We start from the raw sequence: 19,930 nt of genomic DNA, 5'->3' as shown, positions 1-19,930 counted from the left end.
CTGACCCTGAGTCACCGGAAGATGATGTGTAGGTTGCTGCCGTATGCGAGGTGCTCCTCCTGAGTCTCCCTGAGTCTCACTCTGACCCTGAGACCCGGTCTCCCTGAGTCTCCCTGAGTCTCACTCTGACCCTGAGTCTCCCTGAGTCTCACTCTGACCCTGAGTCTCACTGAGTCTCACTCTGACCCTGAGTCACCGGAAGATGATGTGTAGGTTGCTGCCATATGCGAGGTGCTCCTCCTGAGTCTCCCTGAGTCTCACTCTGACCCTGAGTCTCACTGAGTCTCACTCTGACCCTGAGTCTCCCTGAGTCTCACTCTGACCCTGAGACCCGGTCTCCCTGAGTCTCACTCTGAGTCTCACTCTGACCCTGAGACCCAGTCTCCCTGAGTCTCCCTGAGTCTCACTCTGACCCTGAGTCTCCCTGAGTCTCACTCTGACCCTGAGTCTCCCTGAGTCTGCCTGAGTCTCACTCTGACCCTGAGACCCGGTCTGCCTGAGTCTCCCTGAGTCTCACTCTGACCCTGAGTCTCCCTGAGTCTCACTCTGACCCTGAGTCTCACTGAGTCTCACTCTGACCCTGAGACCCGGTCTCCCTGAGTCTCACTCTGAGTCTCACTCTGACCCTGAGACCCAGTCTCCCTGAGTCTCCCTGAGCCTCACTCTGACCCTGAGTCTCCCTGAGTCTCACTCTGACCCTGAGTCTCCCTAAGTCTCACCGGAAGATGATGTGTAGGTTGCTGCCGTATGCGAGGTGCTCCTCCTGAGTCTCACTGAGTCTCACTCTGACCCTGAGACCCGGTCTCCCTGAGTCTCCCTGAGTCTCACTCTGACCCTGAGTCTCCCTGAGTCTCACTCTGACCCTGAGTCTCCCTGAGTCTCACTCTGACCCAGAGTCTCCCTGAGTCTCACTTTGACCCTGAGTCTCCCTGAGTCTCCCTGAGTCTCACTCTGCCCTGAGTCTCCCTGAGGCTCACTCTGACCCTGAGTCTCCCTGAGTCTCACCGGAAGATGATGTGTAGGTTGCTGCCGTATGCGAGGTACTCCTCCTGAGTCTCACTGAGTCTCACTCTGACCCTGGGACCCGGTCTCCCTGAGTCTCACTCTGACCCTGAGTCACCGCAAGATGATGTGTAGGTTGCTGCCGTATGCGAGGTGCTCCTCCTGAGTCTCCCTGAGTCTCACTCTGACCCTGAGTCTCACTGAGTCTCACTCTGACCCTGAGTCACCGGAAGATGATGTGTAGGTTGCTGCCGTATGCGAGGTGCTCCTCCTGAGTCTCCCTGAGTCTCACTCTGACCCTGAATCTCACTGAGTCTCACTCTGACCCTGAGTCACCGGAAGATGATGTGTAGGTTGCTGCCGTATGCGAGGTGCTCCTCCTGGTTGCAGTCGGCAGGTCCCTGGTTCTGGCTGCGGTCCCACTTGGTGATGAAGCTCTGCCCATCACCAACATCACCACCAACATCACCATCATCATCAACATCACCAACATCACCATCGTCACCATCGTCACCATCGTCACCACCAACATCATCATCATCAACATTACCAACATCACCATCATCACCATCATCATCAACAACACCACCAACATCACCATCATCACCAACATCACCATCATCACCAACATCATTATCAACATCACCAACATCACCATCATCATCAACATCACCACCAACATCACCATCATCATCACCACCAACATCATCATCGTCACCATCGTCACCACCAACATCACCATCATCACCAACATCACCAACATCACCAACATCACCATCATCACCAACATCATCATCACCAACATCACCATCGTCACCATCATCATCAACATCACCACCAACATCACCATCATCACCAACATCATCATCAACATCACCAACATCACCATCATCACCAACATCATCATCACCAACATCACCATCGTCACCATCATCAACATCACCACCATCATCACCAACATCACCATCATCAACATCACCAACATCATCAACATCACCACCGTCACCATCGTCACCATCGTCACCAACATCATCACCAACATCATCAACATCACCATCATCACCAACATCACCATCATCAACATCACCAACATCACCATCGTCACCAATATCACCACCAACATCACCATCATCATCAACATCACCATCGTCACCAACATCATCACCAACATCACCATCATCATCAACATCACCACCAACATCACCACCGTCACCACCGTCACTATCGTCACCATCACCAACATCATCGCCAGCATCATCAAACAGAGACAAAGATCCCCCGTGTAGCCTCTAACAGGCTGCAGGGGCAAGTGCTGTTAGCTGGCACCTCACACACAGACACAGACAAAGGTCCCCCGTGTAGCTTCTAACAGGCTGCAGGGGCAAGCGCTGTTAGCTAGCACCTCACACAGACACAGACAAAGATCCCCCGTGTAGCCTCTAACAGGCTGCAGGGGCAAGTGCTGTTAGCTAGCACCTCACACACAGACACAGACAAAGCTCCCCCGTGTAGCCTCTAACAGACAGCAGGGGCAAGTGCTGTTAGCGAGCACCTCACACACAGACAAAGGTCCCCCGTGTAGCCTCTAGCAGACAGCAGGGGCAAGTGCTGTTAGCTGATCGGTACGTCTAATCAGTGGCAGGGTTGTTCCATCATTGATCGATTGGTGGGTATTGATCGCCAGGTTCAGAGTTGTTCCATCAATGATTGATCGGTGGGTATTGATCGCCAGGTTCAGAGTTATTCCATCATTGATCGATTGGTGGGTATTGATCGCCAGGTTCAGAGTTGTTCCATCATTGATTGATCTGTGGGTATTGATCGTCAGGTTCAGAGTTGTTCCGCCATTGATTGATCTGTGGGTACTGATCGCCAGCGGCAAGGTTGTTCCATCATTGATCGATCGGTGGGTATTGATCATCAGTGGCAAGGTTGTTCCATCATTGATCGATTGGTGGATATTGATCGCCAGATTCAGGGCTGTTCCATCAATGATTGATCTGTGAGTATTGATCGCCAGTGGCAAGGTTGTTCCATCATTGATCGATCGGTGGGTATTGATCATCAGTGGCAAGGTTGTTCCATCATTGATCGATCGGTGGATATTGATCATGTATTGATCATCAGGCCCGGGTTATCACCTCGAGAATGAGTGCCACGAAGAGGTTGACCCAGATGACGGAGGAGACGAACCACCAGCACACAAAATAGAGCTGAGACCACCTGCAGGGAGACACGCAGAGACACGCGGAGACACACAGAGACACACAGAGACACAGTGGAGACACATGGAGACACACAGAGACACACAGAGACACAGTGGGGACACAGTGGAGACACACAGAGACACATGGAGACACAGTGGGGACATAGTGGAGATAGCGTGGAGACACACAGAGACACACAGAGACACACAGAGACACAGTGGAGACACAGTGGGGACACACAGAGACACACAGAGACACACAGAGACACGCAGAGACACGCGGAGACACAGTGGAGACACAGTGGAGACACACAGAGACACACGGAGACACACAGAGACACAGTGGAGACACACAGAGACACAGTGGAGACACAGTGGAGACACACAGAGACACACGGAGACACACAGAGACACAGTGGAGACACACAGAGACACAGTGGAGACACACAGAGACACAGTGGAGACACACAGAGACACACAGAGACACAGTGGAGACACACAGAGACACAGTGGAGACACACAGAGACACACAGAGACACACAGAGACACACGGAGACACACAGAGACACACAGAGACACAGTGGAGACACACAGAGACACACAGAGACACAGTGGAGACACAGTGGAGACACAGTGGAGACACACAGAGACACAGTGGAGACACAGTGGGGACACACAGAGACACACAGAGACACACAGAGACACACGGAGACACACAGAGACACACAGAGACACAGTGGAGACACACAGAGACACACAGAGACACACAGAGACACACAGAGACACAGTGACCCAGATGACGGAGGAGACGAACCACCAGCACACAAAATAGAGCTGAGACCACCTGCAGGGAGACACGCGGAGACACACGGAGACACAGTGGAGACACACAGAGACACAGTGGAGACACACAGAGACACACAGAGACACAGTGGGGACACACAGAGACACACAGAGACACAGTGGAGACACAGTGGAGACACACAGAGACACAGTGGAGACACACAGAGACACACAGAGACACAGTGGAGACACAGTGGAGACACACAGAGACACACAGAGACACACAGAGACACAGTGGAGACACACAGAGACACACAGAGACACAGTGGAGACACACAGAGACACACAGAGACACACAGAGACACAGTGGAGACACACAGAGACACACAGAGACACACAGAGACACAGTGGAGACACAGTGGAGACACAGTGGAGACACACAGAGACACACAGAGACACACAGAGACACACAGAGACACAGTGGAGACACACAGAGACACACAGAGACAAAGTGGAGACACAGTGGAGACACATAGAGACACAGTGGAGACACACAGAGACACACAGAGACACACAGAGACACAGTGGAGACACACAGAGACACACAGAGACACAGTGGAGACACACAGAGACACAGTGGAGACACAGTGGAGACACAGTGGAGACACAGTGGGGACACACAGAGACACACAGAAACACACAGAGACACACAGAGACACACGGAGACACAGTGGAGACACAGTGGAGACACACAGAGACACACAGAGACACACAGAGACACACAGAGACACAGTGGAGACACACAGAGACACAGTGGGGACACACAGAGACACACAGAGACACACAGAGACACACAGAGACACAGTGGAGACACACAGAGACACACAGAGACACACAGAGACACAGTGGAGACACACAGAGACACACAGAGACACAGTGGAGACACACAGAGACACAGTGGAGACACAGTGGAGACACACAGAAACACACAGAGACACACAGAGACATACAGAGACACACAGAGACACACAGAGACACACAGAGACACAGTGGAGACACACAGAGACACACAGAGACACACAGAGACACACAGAGACACACAGAGACACAGTGGAGACACAGTGGAGACACACAGAGACACACAGAGACACACAGAGACACAGTGGAGACACACAGAGACACACAGAGACACACAGAGACACACAGAGACACAGTGACCCAGATGACGGAGGAGACGAACCACCAGCACACAAAATAGAGCTGAGACCACCTGCAGGGAGACACGCGGAGACACGCGGAGACACAGTGGGGACACACAGAGACACGCGGAGACACACGGAGACACGCGGAGACACACGGAGATACAGTGGAGACACAGACAGTGGAGACATACAGAGACACACAGAGACACAGTGGAGACACACGGAGACAAACGGAGACACAGAGACACACAGAGACACACGGAGACACAGAGACACACAGAGACACATGGAGACACACGGAGACACACGTAGACACGGAGACACAGTGGGGACACACAGAGACACACAGAGACACACAGAGACACACAGAGACACAGTGGAGACACACAGAGACACACAGAGACACACAGAGACACACAGAGACACAGTGGAGACACAGTGGAGACACAGTGGAGACACAGAGACACACAGAGACACAGTGGAGACACACAGAGACACAGTGGAGACACAGTGGAGACACAGTGGAGACACACAGAGACACACAGAGACACACAGAGACACACAGAGACACACAGAGACACACAGAGACACAGTGGGGACACAGTGGAGACACACAGAGACACACAGAGACACACAGAGACACACAGAGACACAGTGGAGACACACAGAGACACAGTGGAGACACAGTGGAGACACAGTGGAGACACACAGAGACACACAGAGACACACAGAGACACAGTGGAGACACAGTGGAGACACAGTGGAGACACAGTGTGGACACACAGAGACACACAGAGACACAGTGGAGACACAGTGTGGACACACAGAGACACACAGAGACACAGTGGAGACACACAGAGACACACAGAGACACACAGAGACACAGTGGGGACACAGTGGAGACACACAGAGACACACGGAGACACACAGAGACACACAGAGACACACGGAGACACACAGCGACACACAGAGACACAGTGGAGACACACAGAGACACACAGAGACACAGTGGGGACACAGTGGAGACACAGAGACACAGTGGAGACACACAGAGACACACAGAGACACAGTGGAGACACAGTGGAGACACAGAGACACAGTGGAGACACACAGAGACACACAGAGACACAGTGGGGACACACAGAGACACACAGAGACATAGTGGAGACACAGTGTGGACACACAGAGACACAGTGGAGACACACAGAGACACAGTGGAGACACAGTGTGGACACACAGAGACACACAGAGACACACAGAGACACAGAGATACACGGAGACACAGTGGAGACACACAGAGACACACAGAGACACACAGAGACACACAGAGACACAGTGGAGACACAGTGGAGACACAGTGGAGACACACAGAGACACACGGAGACACATGGAGACACACAGAGACAGACAGAGACACATGGAGACACACAGAGACACACAGAGACACAGTGGAGACACAGAGACACAGTGGAGACACACAGAGACACAGTGGAGACACACAGAGACACACGGAGACACACAGAGACACACAGAGACACAGTGGAGACACAGTGGAGACACACAGAGACACACAGAGACACACAGAGACACAGTGGAGACACAGTGGAGACACACAGAGACACACAGAGACACAGTGGGGACACACAGAGACACATGGAGACACACAGAGACAGACAGAGACACATGGAGACACACAGAGACACACAGAGACACACGGAGACACACAGATACACACAGAGACACAGTGGAGACACACGGAGGCAAACGGAGACACAGAGACACACAGAGACACACGGAGACACAGAGACACACGTAGACACGGAGACACACAGAGACACACAGAGACACAGCGTAGACACAGCGGAGACACGGAGACACACAGAGACACGCGTAGACACAGCGGAGACACGGAGACACACAGAGACACGCGTAGACACAGTGCGTGTGCGTGTGCCCATCAACCGCTTCAGCATCGGTGATGGGTCAGTGGTGGAGAGTTAGTGGAGACTTCCACACTAGCCGTGTGTCTCTGTGTCTCTGTGTCTCCTTGTCTCCCCGTGTGTCTCTGTCTCCTTGTCTCTCCGTGTGTCTCTGTGTCTCCCCGTGTCTCTGTGTCTCCTTGTCTCCCCGTGTGTCTCTGTGTCTCCCCATGTGTCTCTGTGTCTCCCCGTGTGTCTCTGTGTCTCCTTGTCTCCCCGTGTGTCTCTGTGTCTCCTTGTCTCCCCGTGTGTCTCTGTGTCTCCCCGTGTGTCTCTGTGTCTCCTTATCTCCCCGTGTGTCTCTGTCTCCTTGTCTCTCCGTGTGTCTCTGTGTCTCCTTGTCTCCCCGTGTGTCTCTGTGTCTCCCTGTGTGTGTCTGTGTCTCACCGTGTGTCTCTGTGTCTCCTTGTCTCCCCGTGGGTCTCTGTGTCTCCTTGTCTCCCCGTGTGTCTCTGTGTCTCCCCGTGTGTCTCTGTGTCTCTGTGTCTCCCCGTGTGTCTCTGTGTCTCCTTGTCTCCCCGTGTGTCTCTGTGTCTCCTTGTCTCCCCGCGTGTCTCTGTGTCTCCTTGTCTCCCCGTGTGTCTCTGTGTCTCCCTGTGTGTGTCTCTGTCTCCCCGTGTGTCTCTGTGTCTCCTTGTCTCCCCGTGTGTCTCTGTGTCTCCTTGTCTCCCCGTGGGTCTCTGTGTCTCCCCGTGTGTCTCTGTGTCTCTGTGTCTCCCCGTGTGTCTCTGTTTCTCCTTGTCTCCCCGTGTGTGTCTGTGTCTCCTTGTCTCCCCGTGTGTCTCTGTGTCTCCTTGTGTGTGTCTGTGTCTCACCGTGTGTCTCTGTGTCTCCTTGTCTCCCCGTGTGTCTCTGTGTCTCCCCGTGTGTCTCTGTGTCTCCCCGTGTGTATCTGTGTCTCCTTGTCTCCCCGTGTGTCTCTGTATCTCCTTGTCTCCCCGTGTGTCTCTGTGTCTCCTTGTCTCTCCGTCTGTGTCTCTGTGTCTCCTTGTCTCTCCGTGTGTCTTTGTGTCTCCTTGTCTCTCCGTGTGTCTCTGTGTCTCCTTGTCTCCCCGTGTGTCTCTGTGTCTCCGTGTCTCCTCGTGTGTGTCTGTGTCTCCTTGTCTCCCCGTGTGTGTCTGTGAGCAGTGGACAGTTATATCCTGGGCCTCCCCTAGGTCGACTCAGCCTCAACTGAGTAGCTGGTGTAGTGGTGTGCAGTGAACTTCGCTAGCACTGGGGGAGAGACAAAGGCGGCCGGGCGTGGTGGTGCTGGCCACCCACCCCCTCTGTGTGTGCCACAGTGCCGGTAGCCTTCAAAGGTTGCTGCTGCTACTCGCTACTAACAGCACTTGCCCCTGCAGGGTGTTAGAGGCTACACGGGGGATCTTTGTCTGTGTCTGTGTGTGAGGTGCTAGCTAACAGTACTTGCCCCTGTAGTCTGTTAGAGGCTACACGGGGGATCTTTGTCTGTGTCTGTGTGTGAGGTGCTAGCTAACAGCACTTGCCCCTGCAGTCTGTTAGAGGCTACACGGGGGATCTTTGTCTGTGTCTGTGTGTGAGGTGCTAGCTAACAGCACTTGCCCCTGCAGCCTGTTAGAGGCTACACGGGGGACCTTTGTCTGTGTCTGTGTGTGAGGTGCTAGCTGACAGCACTTGCCCCTGCAGCCTGTTAGAGGCTACACGGGGGATCTTTGTCTGTGTCTGTGTGTGAGGTGCTAGCTAACAGCACTTGCCCCTGCAGCCTGTTAGAGGCTACCCGGGGGACCTTTGTCTGTGTCTGTGTGTGAGGTGCTAGCTAACAGCACTTGCCCCTGCAGCCTGTTAGAGGCTACACGGGGGACCTTTGTCTGTGTGTGAGGTGCTAGCTAACAGCACTTGCCCCTGCAGTCTGTTAGAGGCTACACGGGGGACCTTTGTCTGTGTCTGTGTGTGAGGTGACAGCTAACAGCACTTGCCCCTGCAGTATGTTAGAGGCTACCCGGGGGACCTTTGTCTGTGTCTGTGTGCGAGGTGCTAGCTAACAGCACTTGCCCCTGCAGTCTGTTAGAGGCTACACGGGGGATCTTTGTCTGTGTCTGTGTGTGACGTGCTAGCTAACAGCACTTGCCCCTGCAGCCTGTTAGAGGCTACACGGTGGAACTTTGTCTGTGTCTGTGTGTGACGTGCTAGCTAACAGCACTTGCCCCTGCAGCCTGTTAGAGGCTACACGGGGGATCTTTGTCTGTGTCTGTGTGTGACGTGCTAGCTAACAGCACTTACCCCTGCAGCCTGTTAGAGGCTACACGGGGGATCTTTGGCTGTGTCTGTGTGTGAGGTGCTAGCTAACAGCACTTGCCCCTGCAGCCTGTTAGAGGCTACACGGGGGATCTTTGTCTGTGTCTGTGTGTGAGGTGCTAGCTAACAGCACTTGCCCCTGCAGTCTGTTAGAGGCTACACGGGGGACCTTTGTCTGTGTCTGTGTGTGAGGTGACAGCTAACAGCACTTGCCCCTGCAGTATGTTAGAGGCTACCCGGGGGACCTTTGTCTGTGTCTGTGTGCGAGGTGCTAGCTAACAGCACTTGCCCCTGCAGTCTGTTAGAGGCTACACGGGGGATCTTTGTCTGTGTCTGTGTGTGACGTGCTAGCTAACAGCACTTGCCCCTGCAGCCTGTTAGAGGCTACACGGTGGACCTTTGTCTGTGTCTGTGTGTGAGGTGCTAGCTAACAGCACTTGCCCCTGCAGCCTGTTAGAGGCTACACGGGGGATCTTTGTCTGTGTCTGTGTGTGACGTGCTAGCTAACAGCACTTGCCCCTGCAGCCTGTTAGAGGCTACACGGGGGACCTTTGTCTGTGTCTGTGTGTGAGGTGCTAGCTAACAGCACTTGCCCCTGCAGCCTGTTAGAGGCTACACGGGGGACCTTTGTCTGTGTCTGTGTGTGAGGTGACAGCTAACAGCACTTGCCCCTGCAGTATGTTAGAGGCTACCCGGGGGACCTTTGTCTGTGTCTGTGTGCGAGGTGCTAGCTAACAGCACTTGCCCCTGCAGCCTGTTAGAGGCTACACGGTGGACCTTTGTCTGAGTCTGTGTGTGAGGTGCTAGCTAACAGCACTTGCCCCTGCAGCCTGTTAGAGGCTACACGGGGGACCTTTGTCTGTGTCTGTGTGTGAGGTGCTAGCTAACAGCACTTGCCCCTGCAGCCTGTTAGAGGCTACACGGGGGACCTTTGTCTGTGTCTGTGTGTGAGGTGCTAGCTAACAGCACTTGCCCCTGCAGCCTGTTAGAGGCTACACGGGGGATCTTTGTCTGTGTCTGTGTGCGAGGTGCTAGCTAACAGCACTTGCCCCTGCAGTCTGTTAGAGGCTACACGGGGGATCTTTGTCTGTGTCTGTGTGTGAGGTGGGTGCTAGCTAACAGCACTTGCCCCTGCGGCCTATTAGAGGCTACACGGGGGACCTTTGTCTATGTCTGTGTGTGAGGTGCCAGCCAACAGCACTTGCCCCTGCAGCCTGTTAGAGGCTACACAGGGGATCTTTGTCTGTGTCTGTGTGCGAGGTGCCAGCTAACAGCACTTGCCCCTGCAGTCTGTTAGAAGCTACACGAGGGACCTTTGTCTGTGTCTGTGTGCGAGGTGCCAGCTAACAGCACTTTCCCCTGCAGCCTGTTGGAGGCTACCCGGGGGACCTTTGTCTGTGTAACTCACGGGCCTGCGTATCTGGAGAAGACGTCCAGGAAGACTTGCCAGTTGTTCACGACCATCACGTCCCACAGCAGCATCAAGGCAGCCTACAGCAAGGCCGTAGTGAAGATCATCACAGAGAGACACAGACAGACACAGACAGAGACACAGAGACACAGAAACACAGAGACCCAGAGACACCCAGACCCAGGACTCAAACCCAGACCAGAGACACAGAGACACAGACACACAGAGACACACAGAGACAGAAACACAGAGACACAGATACAGAGACACACAGAGACACAGAGACACACAGAGACACAGACAAACAGAGACACAGACACACAGAGACACAGAGACACATAGACACCCTGACCCAGGACTAGAACCCAGGCCAGAGACACAGAGACACAGAAACACAGAAACACAGAGACACAGAGACACAGACACAGAGACACAGAGACACAGATACAGAGACACAGAGACACAGAGAGACACAGAGAGACACCCTGACCCAGGACTAGAACCCAGGCCAGAGACACAGAGACACAGAAACACACAGAGACACAGAGACACAGACACAGAGACACAAAGAGACACCCAGACTCAGGACTTGAACCCAGACCAGAGACACAGAGACACAGAGACACACAGAGATACAGAGACACAGAGACACACAGAGATACAGAGACACAGAGACACACAGAGACACAGAAACACACAGAGACACAGAGACACACAGACCCAAGGACTCGAACCCAGACCAGAGACATAGAGACAGAGACACAGAGACACAGAGACACAGACACACAGAGACACACAGAGACAGAGACACAGAGACACACAGAGACAGAGACACACAGAGACACAGATACAGAGACACAGAGACACAGACACACAGAGACACAGACACACAGAGACACAGACACACAGAGACACAGACACACAGAGACACAGAGACACAGACACACATAGAGACACAGAGACACAGACACACAGACACAGAGACACAGACACACAGAGACACAGACACACAGAGACACACAGAGACACCCTGACCCAGGACTAGAACCCAGGCCAGAGACACAGAGACACAGAAACACAGACACAGAGACACAGAGACACACAGAGACAGAGACACAGACACAGAGACACACAGGGACAGAGACACAGAGACACCCAGACCCAGGACTCGAACCCAGACCAGAGACACAGAGACACAGAGACACACAGAGACAGAGACACAGAGACACACAGAGACAGAGACACAGAGACACACAGAGACACAGAGAGACACAGAGACACAGAGACAGAGACACAGAGACACAGACACACAGAGACACAGACACACAGACACACAGAGACACATAGACACACCCAGACCAGAGACACAGAGACATAGAGACACAGAGACACAAACACACCCAGACCCAGGACTCGAACCCAGACCAGAGACACAGAGACAGAGACACAGAGACACACAGAGACACACAGAGACACACAGAGACACACAGAGACAGAGACACAGAGACACACAGAGACAGAGACACAGAGACACAGAGACACAGAGACTCAGGACTTAAACCCAAGCCAGAGACACAGAAACACAGAGACACAGAGACACAGTGAGACAGAGACACAGACACACACAGAGACACAGACACAGAGACACCCGGACCCAAGACTCGAACCCAGGCCAGAGACACAGAGACACAGAGACACAGACACCCAGGACTCGAACCCAGGCCAGAGACACAGAGACACAGACACACAGAGACACAGAAACAGAGACACAGAGACACAGAGACAGAGACACAGAGACACAGAGACACACAGAGACACACAGAGACAGAGACACAGAGACACAGAGACACACAGAGACACAGAGACACACAGAGCCACAGATACAGAGACACAGAGACACAGAGATACACAGAGACACAGACACACAGAGACACAGACACACAGAGACACATAGACACCCTGACCCAGGACTAGAACCCAGGCCAGAGACACAGAGACACAGAAACACAGACACAGAGACACACAGAGACAGAGACACAGAGACACAGACACAGAGACACAGACACACAGAGACACAGAGACAAAGAGACACAGAGACACAGACACACAGAGACACAGAGACACCCAGACCCAGGACTCGAACCCAGACCAGAGACACAGAAACACAGAGACACAGAGACACAGAGACAGAGACAGAGACACAGACACAGAGACACAGAGACACAGACACACCCAGACCCAGGACTCGAACCCAGGCCAGAGACACAGAGACACAGAGACACACAGAGACACACAGAGACACAGACACACAGAGACACAGAGAGACACAGACACACAGAGACACAGAAACACAGAGACACAGAGACACAGAAACACAGAGACCCAGGACTCGAACCCAGACCAGAGACACAGAGACACAGACACAGAGACACAGACACAGAGACACAGAGACACAGAGACACAGAGACACACAGAGACAGAGACACAGAGACACCCAGACCCAGGACTCAAACCCAGACCAGAGACACAGAGACACAGACACACAGAGACACAGAGACACACCCAGACCCAGGACTTGAGCGGGTGGGTGAGCGGGTGGCTGAGCGGGTAGGTGAGTGAGCGAGTGGGTGAGCGAGTGGGTGAGCGAGTGAGTGAGTGAGTGGGTGGGTGAGCGAGTAAGTGGGTGAGAGAGTGGGTGAGTGAGCGAGCGGGTGGGTGAGTGGGTGGGTGAGTGAGTGAGTAAGTGGGTGAGCGAGTGAGCGAGTGAGAGGGTGGGTGAGCAAGTGGGTGAGTGAGCGAGTAAGTGAGTGGGTGGGTGGGTTAGTAAGTGGGTGAGCGAGTGAGCGAGTGAGTGAGTGGGTGCGTGGGTGGGTGAGCGAGTGAGTGAGTGGGTGGGTGGGTGGGTGAGTGAGTGGGTGGGTGGGTGAGTGGGTGGGTGGGTGGGTGAGTGAGTGAGTGGGTGGGTGAGCGAGTGAGTGAGTGGGTGGGTGAGTGAGTGAGTGGGTGTGTGGGTGAGTGAGTGAGTGGGTGGGTGAGCGAGTGAGTGAGTGAGTGGGTGGGTGAGTGAGTGAGTGGGTGTGTGGGTGAGTGAGTGAGTGAGTGGGTGAGCGAGTGGGTGGGTGAGTGAGTGGGTGAGTGAGCGGGTGAGTGAGTGGGTGGGTGAGTGAGTGGGTGAGTGAGTGGGTGAGCGAGTGGGTGAGCGAGTGGGTGAGTCACTCTGTTCTCACCGCAAAGTCATCAAAGTTGCTGGACCAGTACTGCAGCTGCTCGTAGCTGCCACACGCCGAGGCGTTTCGGACACCGGTCCTACATCAGCAGCAACGCCATCAGCATCGCCGTCACCGTGATTACGAGCGTCCCTGTGTGGTGTCTCTGTCTCTGTGTGTCTCTGTGTGTGTCTCTGTGTGAGTCTCTGTGTGTGTCTCTGTGTGTGTCTCTGTGTGGTGTCTCTGTGTGTGTCTCTGTGTGTCTCTGTGTGTGTCTGTGTGTGTGTGTGTCTCAGTGTGTCTCAGTGTGTCTCTGTGTGTGTCTCTGTGTGTCTCTGTGTGGTGTCTCTGTGTGTGTCTCTGTGTGTGTCTCTGTGTGTGTCTCTGTGTATGTCTCTGTGTGTGTCTCTGTGTGTGTCTCTGTGTGTGTCTCTGTGTGTCTCTGTGTGTGTGTCTGTGTGGTGTCTCTGTGTGGTGTCTGTGTGTGGTGTCTCTGTGTGTCACTGTGTGTGTGTCTCTGTCTGTGTCTCTGTGTGTCTCTGTGTGTGTCTCTGTGTGGTGTCTCTGAGTGTCTGTGTGTGTGTCTCTGTGTGTGTCTCTGTGTGTCTCTGTGTGTGTCTCTGTGTGTGTGTCTCTGTGTGTCTCTGTGTGTCTCTGTGTGTGTCTCTGTGTGGTGTCTCTGTGTGTGTCTCTGTGTGTGTCTCTGTGTGTGTCTCTGTGTATGTCTCTGTGTGTGTCTCTGTGTGTGTCTCTGTGTGTCTCTGTGTGTGTGTCTGTGTGGTGTCTCTGTGTGGTGTCTGTGTGGTGTCTCTGTGTGTCACTGTGTGTGTGTCTCTGTCTGTGTCTCTGTGTGTCTCTGTGTGTGTCTCTGTGTGGTGTCTCTGTGTGGTGTCTCTGTGTGTCTCTGAGTGTCTCTGTGTGTGTGTCTGTGTGTGTGTCTCTGTGTGTGTCTCTGTGTGTGTCTCTGTGTGTCTCTGTGTGTCTCTGTGTGTGTCTCTGTGTGGTGTCTCTGTGTGTGTCTCTGTGTGTGTGTCTGTGTGTGTCTCTGTGTGTGTCTCTGTGTGTGTCTCTGCGTGGTGTCTCTGTGTGTGTCTCTGTGTGTGTCTCTGTGTGTGTCTCTGTGTGGTGTCTCTGTGTGTCTGTGTGTGTGTCTCTGTGTGTGTCTCTGTGTGTCTCTGTGTGTCTCTGTGTGGTGTATCTGTGTGGTGTCTCTGTGTGGTGTCTCTGTGTGTCTCTGTGTGTCTCTGTGTGTGTCTCAGTGTGTGTCTCTGTGTGTCTCTGTGTGTGTCTCTGTGTGTCTCTGTGTGTCTCTGTGTGTGTCTCTGTGTGGTGTCTCTGTGTGTGTCTCTGTGTGTGTCTCTGTGTGGTGTATCTCTGTGTGTCTCTGTGTGTGTCTCTGTGTGTGTCTCTGTGTGGTGTCTCTGTGTGTCTCTGTATGTGTCTCTGTGTGTGTCTCTGTGTGTGTCTCTGTGTGGTGTATCTCTGTGTGTCTCTGTGTGTGTCTCTGTGTGTGTCCCCGTGTCTCCGTGTCTCCGTGTGTCCCCGTGTCTCCGTGTGTCCGCGTGTCTCCATGTGTCTCACCCATTGGTGTCCACGTGTCTCCGTGTGTCTCCGTGTGTCTCCGTGTCTCCGTGTCTCCGTGTGTCTCCGTGTGTCTCCGTGTGTCCCCGTGTCTCCGTGTGTCCCCGTGTGTCTCCGTGTGTTTCCGTGTCTCCGTGTGTCCCCGTGTGTCCCCGTGTCTCCGTGTGTCCGCGTGTCTCCATGTGTCTCACCCATTGGTGTCCACGTGTCTCCGTGTGTCTCCGTGTGTCTCCGTGTCTCCGTGTCTCCGTGTGTCTCCGTGTCCCCGTGTGTCCCTGTGTGTCTCACCCGTTGGTGTCCACGTAGATGATGCTGCCTCTGAACAGCTCCATGCCCACGATGGCAAATGCATAGTAGACGACCTAGACAACAACAACAACAACATCAACAACAACATCAACAACATCAACAACATCAACAACCCAAAGTAGACGACCTAGACAACAACAACAACATCAACACATCAACAACAACAACATCAACAACATCAACAACAACAATAACATCAACAACAACCCATAGTAGACTACCTAGACCATCACAACAACATCATCAACATCAACAACATCATCAACAACAACAACAACATCAACCCATAGTAGACCACCTAGACCATCACAACACCATCAACAACAACAATAACATCAACAACATCAACAACAACAACATCAACAACAACATCAACAACATCAACAACCCATAGTAGACCACCTAGACCATCACAACAACAACAACATCATCAACAACATCAACAACATCATCAACATCATCAACAACATCATCAACATCAACAACAACAACATAACAACAACAACAACAACAACAACCCATAGTAGACTACCTAGACCATCACAACAACAACATCAACAACAACATCAACAACAACAACAACATCAACATCAACAACAACATCAACAACAACATCAACAACATCAACAACATCAACAACAACCCATAGTAGACTACCTAGACCATCACAACAACATCAACAACATCAACAACATCAACAACATCAACAACATCAACAACAACATCAACAACAACAACATCAACAACAACAACCCATAGTAGACTACCTAGACCATCACAACACCATCAACAACAACAATAACATCAACAACAACAACACCATCAACAACAACATCAACAACAACATCAACAACATCAACATCAACAACCCATAGTAGACCACCTAGACCATCACAACAACAACAACATCATCATCAACATCAACAACATCATCAACAACAACAACAACCCATAGTAGACTACCTAGACCATCACAACAACAACAACATCAACAACAACATCAACAACATCAACAACAACATCAACAACATCAACAACATCATCAACAACATCAACAACATCAACAACAACAACATCAACAACATCAACAACCCATAGTAGACCACCTAGACCATCACAACAACAACATCATCAACAACATCAACAACAACAACATCAACAACAACAACATCAACAACCCATAGTAGACCACCTAGACCATCACAACAACAACAACATCATCAACAACATCAACAACATCATCAACATCAACAATAACAACATCAACAACAACCCATAGTAGACACCTAGACCATCACAACAACAACAACCCATAGTAGACCACCTAGACCATCACAACAACAACATCAACAACAACAACAACAACAACAACGACAACAACATCAACAACATCAACAACATCAACAACCCATAGTAGACGACCTAGACAACAACAACATCAACACATCAACAACAACAACATCAACAACATCAACAACAACAATAACATCAACAACAACCCATAGTAGACTACCTAGATCATCACAACAACATCATCAACATCAACAACATCAACAACAACATCATCAACAACATCATCAACAACAACAACAACATCAACCCATAGTAGACCACCTAGACCATCACAACACCATCAACAACAACAATAACATCAACAACATCAACAACAACAACATCAACAACAACATCAACAACATCAACAACCCATAGTAGACCACCTAGACCATCACAACAACAACAACATCATCAACAACATCAACAACATCATCAACATCATCAACAACATCATCAACATCAACAACAACATAACAACAACAACCCATAGTAGACTACCTAGACCATCACAACAACAACATCAACAACAACATCAACAACAACAACATCAACATCAATAACAACATCAACAACAACAACATCAACAACAACAACATCAACAACATCAACAACAACCCATAGTAGACTACCTAGACCATCACAACACCATCAACAACAATAACATCAACAACAACACCATCAACAACAACATCAACAACATCAACATCAACAACCCATAGTAGACCACCTAGACCATCACAACAACAACAACATCATCAACATCAACAACATCATCAACAACAACAACATCATCAACAACATCATCAACAACAACAACAACCCATAGTAGACTACCTAGACCATCACAACAACAACAACATCAACAACAACATCAACAACAACATCAACAACATCAACAACAACATCAACAACATCAACAACAACAACATCAAGAACAACATCAACAACATCAACAACAACAACAACAACAACCCATAGTAGACCACCTAGACCATCACAACAACAACATCATCAACAACATCAACAACAACAACATCAACAACAACATCAACAACATCAACAACCCATAGTAGACCACCTAGACCATCACAACAACAACAACATCATCAACAACATCAACATCAACAATAACAACATCAACAACAACCCATAGTAGACACCTAGACCATCACAACAACAACAACCCATAGTAGACCACCTAGACCATCACAACAACAACATCAACAACAACAACATCATCAACATCAACAACATCATCAACATCAACAACATCATCAACATCAACAACAACATCATCAACAACATCAACAACAACATCAACAACATCATCATCAACAACAACAACATCATCAACAACATCATCAACAACAACAACAACAACCCATAGTAGACCACCTAGACCATCACAACAACAACAACATCATCAACAACATCAACAACATCATCAACATCAACAACATAACAACAACCCATAGTAGACCACCTAAACCATCACAACAACAACAACATCATCAACAACATCAACAACAACAACATCAACAACATCATCAACAACAACAACAACCCATAGTAGACCACCTAGACAACATCATCAACAACATCAACAACAACAACATCAACAACATCAACAACAACATCAACAACATCAACATCAACAACAACCCATAGTAGACTACCTAGACCATCACAACAACAACAACATCAACAACATCATCAACAACATCAACATCAACAACAACATCAACAACAACATCAACAACATCATCAACAACAACAACCCATAGTAGACTACCTAGACCATCACAACAACAACATCAACAACATCAACAACATCAACAACAACATAATCAACATCAACATCAACAACATCATCAACATCACCACCACCACCATCACCACCACCACCGTCACCACCGTCACCACCGTCACCACCTCCTCCACCACCACCACCACCACCTCCACCACCTCCACCACCTCCACCACCACCTCCTCCACCTCCTCCACCACCTCCACCTCCTCCACTTCCTCCACCTCCACCACCTCCACCACCTCCACCACCTCCACCACCACCTCCACACTCACCGCGCTCACCACACTCACCAGGAGGATTCCAGCGAAGGATCTCAGGTTACGGATGAGGTCCAGCAGAGTTCCTGCGACCAGCGCCATTCCCTTCACACAGACACACACAGAGATACACACATAGAGATACACACAGAGATACACACACAGAGATACACACAGAGATACACACATAGAGATACACACAGAGATACACACACAGAGATACACACAGAGATACACACACAGAGATACACACAGAGATACACACATAGAGATACACACAGAGATACACACACAGAGATACACACAGAGATACACACATAGAGATACACACAGAGATACACACATAGAGATACACACAGAGATACACACACAGAGATACACACAGAGATACACACATAGAGATACACACAGACACACACACAGACACACACACAGACACACACACAGAGATACACACAGATACACACAGAGATACACACAGAGAGCCACACATAGAGATACACACAGAGATACACACAGACACACACACAGAGATACACACAGAGATACACACAGAGATACACACAGAGATACACACAGACACACACACAGAG

At 50.9% G+C, this 19,930-nt stretch overlaps 1 protein-coding gene across 1 annotated transcript in view; it reads right to left on the bottom strand.

The window, feature by feature from the left end:
- The window catches only part of LOC116958596 (two pore channel protein 2-like), a 111,086-nt gene that overhangs the window by 5,928 nt on the left and 85,228 nt on the right, over positions 1 to 19,930 (bottom strand). Inside the window, exons 21-26 of the mRNA XM_076057284.1 lie at positions 19,371 to 19,442; positions 15,915 to 15,988; positions 14,067 to 14,145; positions 10,837 to 10,919; positions 3,144 to 3,225; positions 1,339 to 1,439 (exon numbers count right to left, since the gene is read on the bottom strand). Of these exons, the coding sequence (XP_075913399.1) occupies positions 1,339 to 1,439; positions 3,144 to 3,225; positions 10,837 to 10,919; positions 14,067 to 14,145; positions 15,915 to 15,988; positions 19,371 to 19,442 (491 nt within the window). The remainder of the gene's footprint in view (positions 1 to 1,338; positions 1,440 to 3,143; positions 3,226 to 10,836; positions 10,920 to 14,066; positions 14,146 to 15,914; positions 15,989 to 19,370; positions 19,443 to 19,930) is intronic.

This window comes from Petromyzon marinus, chromosome 80 (assembly GCF_048934315.1).
Source record: "Petromyzon marinus isolate PM22_M1 ecotype Great Lakes invasive population chromosome 80, UKy_Petmar_22M1.pri1.0, whole genome shotgun sequence".
Lineage (NCBI taxonomy): Eukaryota > Metazoa > Chordata > Hyperoartia > Petromyzontiformes > Petromyzontidae > Petromyzon > Petromyzon marinus.
The sequence above is the reverse complement of the archived record's forward strand: the minus strand, read 5'-3'. Positions and strand labels throughout refer to the sequence as shown.